Raw genomic sequence first — 12,603 nt, forward strand, 5'->3', positions numbered from 1 at the left:
TCTGTCATCAGGGTGGGTGGGTGGGACATGCCTTGAAACAGAAGTATGGTGAGAATGAACAGAAGGAGACCTGTCCCTAACAGATGGCACCCTAACAGCTTGGCTAACAGAAACATCACTTCTACTATGATGAGAAGGAATACTCTTACTGTGATGTGAGACAACACTATCAGTATGGTGTGACTCTACATCAGTACCAGCTATGCTAGGTTGTCTGATAATGGGCAGGCTAGGAAGTTTCTTCTCTAAATCTTTTGCTAGGGGTGCCCCAGGGTCAGATTGGGAACCATCAGCTAATTTCTCAACAGAAGTGGCACCTCTGGCCTTATCCTGTTCAACAAGCATATTAACCAACAGTTCTCTAGAGGGATTCTTCCTTACACTTAAACCTCTTTCTATGCAGAGACACCTTGCTCCTTTCCAGCTAAGGTGATCATAAGCAAGGTTGGACAGATCAACAGTTTGGCCTGTGCCAGACATTTTAGAAAGTGTTTAAGTGATAGAAAAAGTGAGAAAAAGCTTTTCAGAACTTTTGGAAAGACAGAAAAAATCTTTTAAAACTTTTTAAGAACTTTTTAGAAAGTTTAGAGGTACTTTTCAGCACTTTAGAAAAGAAGTGAGAAAAGAAAAGCAAAACTTTTTGGTTAGGTGTACATACACTGAACTTGTTTTGTATATTTTTCTCTTATGAAAAGTACAATGACAAAAGTGGTAAGTAGTTACAAAGTACTTATCCCACCGCTGCACAACTAATGTAGGAGGCTGGACTGGCTTGTAGTGAGTACCAAGGGGTACTTACACCTTGCACCAGGCCCAGGTATCCCTTATTAGTGTATAGGGTGTCTAGCAGCTTAGGCTGATAGATAATGGTAGCTTAGCAGAGCAGCTTAGGCTGAACTAGGAGACGAGTGAAGCTCCTACAGTACCACTAGTGTCATATGCACAATATCATAAGAAAACACAATACACAGATATACTAAAAATAAAGGTACTTTATTTTTATGACAATATGCCAAAAGTATCTCAGTGAGTACCCTCAGTATGGGGATAGTAAATATACACAAGATATATGTACACAATACCAAAAATATGCAGTATAGTATTAGAAAACAGTGCAAACAATGTATAGTTACAATAGGATGCAATGGGGACACATAGGGATAGGGGCAACACAAACCATATACTCCAAAAGTGGAATGCGAACCACGAATGGACCCCAAACCTATGTGACCTTGTAGAGGGTCGCTGGGACTGTAAGAAAACAGTGAGGGTTAGAAAAATAGCCCACCCCAAGACCCTGAAAAGTGAGTGCAAAGTGCACTAAAGTTCCCCAAAGAGCACAGAAGTCGTGATAGGGGAATTCTGCAGGAAAGACCAAAACCAGCAATGCAACAACGATGGATTTCCAGACGAGGGTACCTGTGGAACAAGGGGACCAAGTCCAAAAGTCACGACCAAGTCGAGAGTGGGCAGATGCCCAGGAAATGCCAGCTGTGGGTGCAAAGAAGCTGCTACTAGGCAGTAGAAGCTGAGGATTCTGCAGGAACGACAAGGGCTAGAAACTTCCCCTTTGGAGGATGGATGTCCCAAGCCGTGGAGAGTCGTGCAGAAGTGTTTTCCTGAAGAAAGATCGCAAACAAGCCTTGCTAGCTGCAAGTCGTGTGGTTAGGGTTTTTGGATGCTGCTGTGGCCCAGGAGGGACAAGGATGTCGCCAATTGCGTCAGGGGACAGAGGGGGCGCCCAGCAAGACAAGGAGCCCTCTCAGAAGCAGGCAGCACCCGCAGAAGTGCCGGAACAGGCACTACGAAGTGGAGTGAAACGGTGCTCACCCGAAGTTGCACAAAGGAGTCCCACACCGCCGGAGGACAACTCAGGAGGTCGTGCAATGCAGGTTAGAGTGCTGCGGACCCAGGCTTGGCTGTGCATAAAGGATTCCCTCGGAAAGTGCACAGGAGCCGGAGTAGCTGCAAAAGACACGGTTCCCAGCAATGCAGTCTGGCGTGGGGAGGCAAGGACTTACCTCCACCAAACTTGGACTGAAGAGTCACTGGACTGTGGGAGTCACTTGGACAGAGTTGCTGGATTCAAAGGACCTCGCTCGTCGTGCTGAGAGGAGACCCAGAGGACCGGTGATGCAGTTCTTTGGTGCCTGCGGTTGCAGGGGGACGATTCCGTCGACCCACGGGAGATTTCTTCGGAGCTTCTAGTGCAGAGAGGAGGCAGACTACCCCCACAGCATGTACCACCAGGAAAGCAGTCGAGAAGGCGGCAGGATCAGCGTTACAGAGTTGCAGTAGTCGTCTTTGCTACTTTGTTGCAGTTTTGCAGGCTTCCAGCGCGGTCAGCAGTTGATTCCTTGGCAGAAGGTGAAGAGAGAGATGCAGAGGGACTCTGATGAGCTCTTGCATTTGTTATCTAAAGAAATCCCCAAAGCAGAGACCCTAAATAGCCAGAAAAGAGGGTTTGGCTATTTAGGAGAGAAGATAGGCTAGCAACACCTGAAGGAGCCTATCAGAAGGAGTCTCTGACGTCACCTGCTGGCCCTGGCCACTCAGAGCAGTCCAGTGTGCCAGCAGCACCTCTGTTTCCAAGATGGCAGAGGTCTGGAGCACACTGGAGGAGCTCTGGGCACCTCCCAGGGGAGGTGCAGGTCAGGGGAGTGGTCACTCCCCTTTCCTTTGTCCAGTTTCGCGCCAGAGCAGGGCTGAGGGGTCCCTGAACCGGTGTAGACTGGCTTATGCAGAAATGGGCACCATGTGTGCCCATGAAAGCATTTCCAGAGGCTGGGGGAGGCTACTCCTCCCCTGCCTTAACACCATTTTCCAAAGGGAGAGGGTGTAACACCCTCTCTCTGAGGAAGTCCTTTGTTCTGCCTTCCTGGGCCAAGCCTGGCTGGACCCCAGGAGGGCAGAAACCTGTCTGAGGGGTTGGCAGCAGCAGCAGCTGCAGTGAAACCCCTGAAAAGGCAGTTTGGCAGTACCCGGGTCTGTGCTAGAGACCCGTGGGATCATGGGATTGTGCCAACAATGCCAGGATGGCATAGAGAGGCAATTCCATGATCTTAGACATGTTACATGGCCATATTCGGAGTTACCATTGTGAAGCTACACATAGGTAGTGACCTATATGTAGTGCACGCGTGTAATGGTGTCCCCGCACTCACAAAGTCCGGGGAATTGGCCCTGAACAATGTGGGGGCACCTTGGCTAGTGCCAGGGTGCCCACACACTAAGTAACTTAGCACCCAACCTTTACCAGGTAAAGGTTAGACATATAGGTGACTTATAAGTTACTTAAGTGCAGTGTAAAATGGCTATGAAATAACGTGGACGTTATTTCACTCAGGCTGCAGTGGCAGGCCTGTGTAAGAATTGTCAGAGCTCCCTATGGATAGCATATACTAGGGAATTATAAGGGTGTTCCAGTATGCCAAAGTAAATTGGTAAAATTGGTCACTAGCCTGTTAGTGACAATTTGAAAGAAATGAGAGAGCATAACCACTGAGGTTCTGATTAGCAGAGCCTCAGTGAGACAGTTAGTCATAACACAGGTAACACATACAGGGCACACTTATGAGCACTGGGGCCCTGGCTGGCAGGGTCCCAGTGACACATACAACTAAAACAACATATATACAGTGAAATATGGGGGTAACATGCCAGGCAAGATGGTACTTTCCTACACATTCATACTTCCATCTAGTGGGCAGTAATTGAAACTGAGCCCAGAGCCAAAGTCTATTGCTGCCTTTGCACTCAGTTCCCAATTATTAGGAACTGTGAGGAGCGCTTGAAATTGGAATATATAAATGTAGGGAGGGGCTCACTACTATCGAGCCCTATCCATTACTGATAAATGTCTGTTCTCAAGCTCTTACATTGGTCTCTACACATTTTTGGTAGCAGGCCATTAAGGAGGCCAGCGGTTTATGTCAACAATTGTTGCAGGGAATATTTTGGAAGCAATATCACGACATAAAGTGCCCTTTGTTTATCAATCTAATCAGCTGCAGACCAGGCACAGTTCCACTTCAGTAATACATTAGTATGTTTCTAAATTTCAGATGTGGCCCTTAAGGTACCAGGATACTCGTCGTTGAATCACCCACAGGTGAACTGAACGAAACAAGCTCTTTTTAACCACACATTACGCCAAACTGCGCTAAAAGTCCACCTATAGCCACTCAGCAAATGATCTAAAGGAACAGGAAAATTTCTATCACAAAGTTGACAGCTGCTGCAAACCTGTAATTTATCAGAGGGTCAGTGACCAATGTGGAATTACTACCTGCAGCTGTCTTATATTGCCCGTTGTATTTAGAGCGGAAGACTGCGGAAATGCAGATTCGCATTACAATCTGCACTTAAACTCAAGTCTAGCTGGGCACGGGGTAGGTGGATAATAGAAAGGTGTTCTATTAACACAGCTACACAGTCACCGAGGCACCTTTCATGCACCAATTCATTTGAACTACGTACCCACTTACCTCTAGGTATTTTGTATCCAGTTTCACCAGGTTTTCTAAGATTTCTCAGTATGTGGTCAGAGTGGATATTAATCACCAGGCCTATAAACCACATTGACATCCCTACAGAAAATAAATAAAAAGAAATACATGTAAAATAAACCCATATTATTTCTGTTGTTAAGACACCTACTGGCATCACTTAGCTTAAATGTTTACTGCTCTGGAAAATTAAATTAAGAGCAGCTACAGCTATATGCTTTATACGTTGGCCTCCATTATTAGAACAATGGTAGCTGACAGCTCAACAGGCATGGCTGCGAATAGTTGAGCCAAGCACGGTGTCAAGTCAATGGCAACAATATTCAAACCCTTATTTTAGGAAGCTGGAGTAATGATGGAGTAGGTTCATCATGCCTCACATCAGAGCATTTTCAGACATCAAACGTCAAGAAAGCATTTTTATCGATCTTATCTCAGAATACACAGTTACACATTTACTTCAATCAATAGAATTTTAATTATATAGAAATACATAATAGAAGTACATGTTAAAAATGCCGTGCATGATCAATAAAGAAAACACAGAATTGTGACAAAGTGCAATAGATGTTAAAGAGGAACCAACCAGAAAAACTTCTTGACCCATTAGCATCTGCATTAACGTCAATTAGCCAAAATGCCAGAGGTAGCGGAAATGACATCACACACCCATCATGCGCACTGTGTTCTTAAATTTCTCTCTCACACACGTGCTTACACACACACATCTACACACACTCTCTCACGTAAACCCTCACCCACCTGCAAGCAGGCACACAACATACATTTACAAAAATTTTTTTTAAATATGAGCTGCGACTGTTTTCAAGGCACTGACTTTGTCAACTTTGAGGCCAGGGGTCGCAAGGGGTAAGCCAGGGTGGCAAGGGGCAACCCAGGGGTCACAGCTGCGACCCCTGGCGACCCCTAAATGACATCCATGGTTGCGACCTGGTAACCCCGTGTTACCCAATGGGGCTACCAACTTTACCCACAACAAAACAGTAATTTGCCTTGAGCACAGTGGCATCTCATATATTAGACAAGCATTTTCAATGCAAAGGGTCTCGCATTTGCTCGAGTTAGAGCTATTAGCGTTGTAAACTCATAAATGGACTTTTCTTGCCACACAAATGAAAAGAAAAAAAAATGCAGCGCGATCGCGCTGTGGTTTACATAACGCGATCGCGCTGTGTTTGTTTTCTATTTTTGTGGCTAGAAAAGTCCGGTTAGGAGTTTACACAGCTAATAGCTCTAACTCGAGCAAATGCGAGACCAGTTGCATTGAAAATGCTTGTTATTTATGCGCACAAACTTATTTTTTTGTTCCAGTCCGGCCCTGCCTGTTTTTATACAAATTTGAACAAATAAAGAAAACGCCTGGCAGCCATGATACTCAAGTAGTTTGAAATATCTAGTGTTGATGAATTGTTAGGCCAATACACATAGTTAATTCAAAAGAGAGAAGAGGTAACACGTTCATTATCACATGCCTAAGGAACAGAGGTGACAACACAATAAATCAAATTGTAAGTAAAGCGAGCTATGTTGCAGCAGCTGAAGAAACAAAGCAATAACAAATCTGACAATAAAGGGAACATACATTATCAAACGCGGCACGGTAGGTGCAAAAAAACAGCACTTTCCAACTAAATAAAAATGTTCTCACTGCAACAACGACAGGAGTCGAAGAGCTGTCAAGCAAAGAGTCTGTTCTACAATCTCGACAACATTGTTCATTGTAGGTAGGAATACTGGCAGACAGAGAAATCCTGAAAAAATAATTTCCTATGATGCAGAGCTAGTGTTGTTTAAAGATTTTTCTTCCTCTCCAAAGATTTGCAAAGGTTTTGAATGTCGACCTCTATTTAGTTTGTGAAGAGTCCCTGTAGTGCAGTTGTCAAAGCAAATATATCTTTCGAAATCAGTCTCCTTTTAATAAAACTTTCTTACAAGTTTACTTTTGTGTCTAAAGTTTTGGCAGTTGGCTTCATAACCTTCTTTCATCACTAATTTCGCAGTGCCTTTATTGGAACCTGGTTTTAACAACTTTATATTTCCACAGAGAGGTCATATTGCAAGGCCACCTTCGGCTCGGATGTTGAATAAAGCACGGGTGGGAGTGGGAACGTGGTGTGTGGGGGGGCGGGAAGGAGGAGCAGTGTTTACAGTTCCTGTTAGAAAAACTGTTGGGCTGTGACAGCACAAAATAACAAGCATTTGGAAAGCAATGGTGTCATGTTTGCTCAAGTTAGAGCTCTTAGCGTTGTAAATTACTGACTAGACTTTTATTGCCAGACAGACTGAAAATAACAAGAGAAAGAGGGCGAGAGCGAGCTGACCCTGGAAAAGCACCCCCTCTGTTTTTATTATGTTTGCAGTGGGAGCTGGTTGGGAGGAGGGACTGAACAAGCACCCACACTGTTGAGGTGAAACAGGCAAATGCCAAAAAATGTCCCTTACAAAAGAGATAAATAGGACATAGGGTAATTACACAGTACTTTGTTCTGCTCCCAAAGTGACAAAGGCAGGACAAAGAGGCAGAACTGACCACTAGCAAGCAAGGATTTTTGAAGGACACTGCAACTAACAAATCAAATGGCTTTTCTTCACAGTATAAGTACACTTAAGTATACTACACGTTGAACACTAATGCTCGACCTAAAAATGCTTTTAAATGTATGTTGTGTGTGTGCTTGCAGGTGGGTGAGTGTTTACGTGAGAGAGAGTGTGTGTGTGAGTGTTTACGTGAGAGAGAGTGTGTGTGTGAGTGATTACGTGAGTGTGTGTGTGTGTAAGCACGTGTGAGAGAAATTTTAAGCACAAAGTGCACGTGATGGGCATGCAATGTCACTTTCTCTACCCCTGGCATTTTGGTGAATTGACATTAATGGTGGCAACCCAACCCGGCTTACTTTTGATTGGAACTACCAAACTAGGTCATGTAAGGTATCAAATGAATTGTGGCATTACATGCGATCTGATTGTCAGGTAGAAAATATTGTGACTATTAAAGGAAGGCAACTTTTAGAAAGTGGCCACTCTGTGCTCTGCTTGTCCAGTACCCTCACAAAGGCAAACACACATGGACAGCTTTCTGACCAGCAGAGGAGATGTGTGAATAACTCCCAGGATCAGGAACAAAAGGCAGTTACTTCCTCTATCAGGATGGAACAGATGCCAGCTTCAAAGGAGAAGCTGCCTTTGATGGGCTGCCCGGCCCAACATCCCTGAGTAGGATGCTTTTTATGCCTGTAGACAGTATGGAGACAGAGAGGGGAAACTCACCTTCAAACCGGTTTTACCATGGGTGTGTTGCCTCAGGTAGGCTCACCCATAGGGTGGGCTACCTTGCGCCTGATGAACGAGGAAGGGTTGTGCAATCCTGAAGGGATTAAAAAAAGTGGCATTGTGGGATAACCAGATGCCAGAAATCACTGGAACTTCATCACTAAGCAGGAGTGGACCCAGTAGCCCAGTAGTTCTCAATCTGTGCGCTGCGGCACCCCAGTGCGCCATCAAAACTAGCCAGGGGCGCCATGCACTAAGCACACATTTTGGAAAGCACGGCGTGATGTGCCGGGAAAACCACACTTACTCAGCATAAAAAGGTTGATATTAGTAGTGTCGACAAAAAAATGCTATCTTTCATGCATTATTTTGCTGCATCTGCCGTGAAAGGGGCCATGCAAGAGAGTGGCATGTTCGGAAATGAGCTGCTTTGCAATTACAGAGTTGAAAATACGGAGTCAGAGACTGAAGGAGAAAAGTGTGTAACTGCCAGGAGCGTTTACTTGACTGTCTCAGCAGAGGGCGCGTCCTCCCAAGAACTGGCTTCTCTGATAAGGTTAAGAAAGTAAGAAGTATATCAGGTATGTGGTGATATTGGGCAAGCTGTTGCTACACAAGTGAAGGCCTGCATCAATGCACATAATGGTGAATTAATGTAATCACTTATTATGGACAAATGAATGAATTTACCCATTTACGAGTGGATTAATGTGGTAATGCATGGATATGTGGTAATGGCATGCACTGAAGGCTAGTTAGTGGATAAATCCTAGCAGTAATGATAATGCTGGTGGCTCAAAAGACTGTACATATTAAATGGAAGGCAACAATGGATTAATAAATGCTCAGATATTTGGGTGAATTAAGCGATGAGCAAATTATTGGAAACATAAGATGAGGTGATTGGACAAAATAATTAACTTGTCAACACATTTATAAAATGCATACATTTAATTTCCGACTTCAAGATCTATTTTTCACATTTTGGGGGTGGGGGGGGGCATCATTAGTCACATGCACCTTTTATAAATCTCTCTAGACAGCTAAATAATCTCTAGTCCACAGCAGTTTCAGTGGTGCACAGTCGGAGTTAAATACGATTTTGGGACACATTTGACTGGCTTATAATGTGCAGATTTTTATATTTTAAATGAATAAAAATCAATAAAATAATATACACAATTAACACAATTAATAATTACTATTTTCATACAAACCAACAAATGCCAGACATTACCATATGAAAAGAAATAATAAAAAAGACATTGGCCACACCGCCAACTGGACAATTACACTATGCACACTACAAATAATACAGTTTAAAGCATTGTAACTTTAATAACGCTGGGCCTGAATATGTACAGAAGAGAAACAAAACATACTGTTAATTGCAGCAGCTATGAAGATAATATTGTACTAAGAAGAATGCTAATAGTAACATTGACAGCTGAAGTTAGAAATATTTTAAACAGTATTTTGTTAGCAGGCAGAACTGAATTTGTTTGACAGCCAGTTCCAAATATTTTGCCACTCTGAAGGGTATTCTATTTCTAAAAACCTTTGAAACTTAAATAAAAGGCTGATTTCTGTATTCCACAGCCAGACTTAATACAAATGAAACATTTTTTTTGCAGAGACCGAGTTACCCTGGGCATATATGCAAATTATATGGTGAAAGATTTCAGTAGATGGCTTGCGTATAAAATGATACTCCAGGGGCCAGCTTACATCCCCCCACCCACCAAAAAAAGTAACATAATGGGAAGCCATGGCAAAAGATCAATAGGTGAAGGGAGCCACCGGTCGAAAAAGTTTGGGAACCACTGCAGTAGCCCATTGGCTGGTGAACGCATAGTCCCTTCAGGGCACTTTTCTGGGATAAATATAGCACCCCTGGCACATTGACCCCCAGAACTCATTGGTCATGGAACGAGGAGGAGAACAAGACCACTTTGCACACATTAGAAGCACACAAAGAGAGGATGCGACGCTGGTGTGACTACATCTGCTGCAGTTTGAGCAAGCCTAGTTTTGACCCAGTTCTGTATGCCTGTCACAGGGAAACGCCGATTCCCAGTCTAAAGCACAGACTCCAAGGGTAAGTTGGTTGACCTCCCAGATTGGCACTGGTGACAATAAAGCTGAAACAGACAAAATCACATCAATGGTAGCTACCACAGAAGTTTTGCTACTTCCAGATGCCGGGCACCCGAAAGGACAATTTGGAGAAAGCCAAAAGGTGCACCCTTGTCTGCTGGACCCATGGGTTTTGGTTGTGATGGGATTCTTCGACCAACAGAGACACTTGCCACCATCAAAGATTTGCACTGTGACCCCTGTGTCGCTATAGTGCAAGGTGTGCATAGGTAGCCCTTGGAACCCTGCACAGAGGACTTTGTGGGACCCCAAGATTCGTGGACAGAGTTGCCCCCACACTCATGTGGACTGAGGACTCGACCGGACTTCACCACTATCGACCGCACAATTCTAGGAGCATTCTTGAGAATCTTTAGCCTGCATCCCTCAGCTTCTGGACCACTCCATTGTAATCTATGGAAGTCATCCGGTAAAGTTGGCATCTTGCCCTAAAACGCTCTGGTGAACAGGTAACTGTCAAAAGTATCCTTTCTGCCCCCCTAGACCTCTGTCCTGCCAGAGCTGGTCACCCAACTCGAGCCAGAGTTGTTGAACTAACTTATCAAAACTTTTCAAAAGTTTCTAAACTTTTTATTGGCCAAAGCTTGTATGCAGTTGATATTAAAGTTATTTATTCTTTCTAAAATATGTATCTCCGGAACCCTCCAGTGGATTTTGATGGTAAAGTGATCTAAAAATATATATAAATCCGCTCTATTTCTTATAAATCAGTGTCTTGTTTCTTTCGTGTCGTGTGACTTTCTTATTCTGTTGTTTGGTGTTGTTAAAGGTTTTACACATTGTTCCTTTTCTAAGCCTTACTGTTGTAGACAGAGCAACCCTGGGTTGAGCTTAAGGTTAAGTAAACATACCTGACTGGTCCCAAGATGGTATTTGTGAGTGTACTGCACGGTAGGGCTTCCTAGCCATACCATACAGAGTACACCCAAATCCTCACAGAAAGTCAGAAAGGAAATTCACCAGAGCATTATCTAGACCAATCTCCATTAGAGGTACCATAGTTTTGATTGATTAACTCAATCAAATGTCGATCCATGAAGGCAAGGTACAATGAGCAACACTTGGCTTTAGTATATTTGCCTATAAAAACTTGGAGAGTCAAGTACAGTTCCATTGTTCCACCTTCCCAGAATCTATGCTAGCAAGAACTTAAGTTATTGTGCCCATTAGCCCAATCCCTGATTCCATAAAGATAACTCTCCCAAGTACTTTGATCTAAGAAACAATGTGGGAAATGGGCCTATAGTGAGGTTCAAGCAGGTTGCCTTTTTTGAATATTGGAATAATTATAGAGGCAGGCTACGAGCGCAGCAACTGTGAGTTGCAAACACTTTTAAAAATGTTGTTGGCCAGTAGTGCCCATAAATGTATGTTTCACTTAAACAAGTCTATGTGCACCCTATCTGGCTGGTTAGATTTACAGGAGAGGCTCTCCAGCAGTGCTAAAACTACACCATGGCACTCAAAAGAAATACAATTTTCTTAGACAGTGTGACTGGGTTGACAAGTACTGGTATGATTACTGTAAATAAAGGGATAAATACTTTGAAAAAGTACAACCCATTGCTTGGCAGAGGTATGTGCGTTTACGTTGGTCAACACACAGTTACTTGCCCAGTCAGTGTGCCAAAATACTTGGGAACTTTTCAATTTGTTTAAGGGAACATAACATGGTCCCAGTCTTCCTTCTTAATTTCATTATGCATGTTTCTTACAGTGGCAGGTTAATGAACCTGAAAGGTAATTTTTTAAAGGGCATCACACAAATGCCAACCTCACAAAGATCAACATGGTCCAAGTGGGAAGTTTCTAACATTAAGGGGGGCATTATGAACACAGCAGTGTTTACCACCGTGTTCATGCTGGCGGTCATTTCACTGATCGCCAGCCCCCTAGAGACTGCGCCAGCTGCATAAACAACATTCTGCTGGGCTGGGACATTACCGGAGGCTCCACATGGAGCCGCGGTCAACGCAGCTGTGCGGCGGGTGCAGAAGCACCCGTTGCGCAGATCACTGCCCGTAAATTGGGCAGTGACCTGTGTGATGGGGCACTGCACTTGGGCCCCTGCACTGCCCATGCCAAGTGCATAGGCAGTGCAGGGGCCCCCAGGGGGGCCCCAGAGGACCCCTTCTGCCAGCCTTTTCCTGGCAGGGAACCCACCAGGGAAAGGCTGGAGTAAAAGGGATAATGATTTCTGCCATCGTCAGGCTGCCTGTCGGCGGTAGCCTGGCGTTGGTGAAAGACCGCCTGTGGCGGTCCCCACAGCCTTCATTATTTGGCGGCTGAGACCACCATGCCGGTGGCGGTCATTACCGCTGCCACCGGCATGGCGGTCTCAGCCGCCAATGTTCATAATGAGGGGCTAAGTTTGGCGTTAATATCAGCATAGATGATCAAGTTAAACTCCAACAATAAGGGCTTGGCTGAGTTAAACAAATCACAATAATACCAAACATGGCACAGAAATTGCAATTATTAGGATAAGAGAAATAATCATTATAAACTTCTTAATACAAACTAAAATCTTTGAAATATTTAACATAATTTGTCCGAATCTCCCTACAACTAACATGGATGACAGTAATGTTGAAATATAAGGCAAGCCTAATCCAAGACAAGAAGCCCCCCCTTAGCTCTGCCCAAC

The 12,603-nt window shown here is 44.1% G+C and overlaps 1 protein-coding gene across 1 annotated transcript in view; it reads right to left on the reverse strand.

The window, feature by feature from the left end:
• Positions 1 to 12,603, reverse strand: part of SRD5A1 (steroid 5 alpha-reductase 1) — a 297,459-nt gene that overhangs the window by 99,593 nt on the left and 185,263 nt on the right. The window contains exon 3 of the mRNA XM_069219707.1: positions 4,488 to 4,589. Coding sequence (XP_069075808.1) covers positions 4,488 to 4,589 — 102 coding nt within the window. The remainder of the gene's footprint in view (positions 1 to 4,487; positions 4,590 to 12,603) is intronic.

This window comes from Pleurodeles waltl, chromosome 2_2 (assembly GCF_031143425.1).
Source record: "Pleurodeles waltl isolate 20211129_DDA chromosome 2_2, aPleWal1.hap1.20221129, whole genome shotgun sequence".
NCBI lineage: Eukaryota > Metazoa > Chordata > Amphibia > Caudata > Salamandridae > Pleurodeles > Pleurodeles waltl.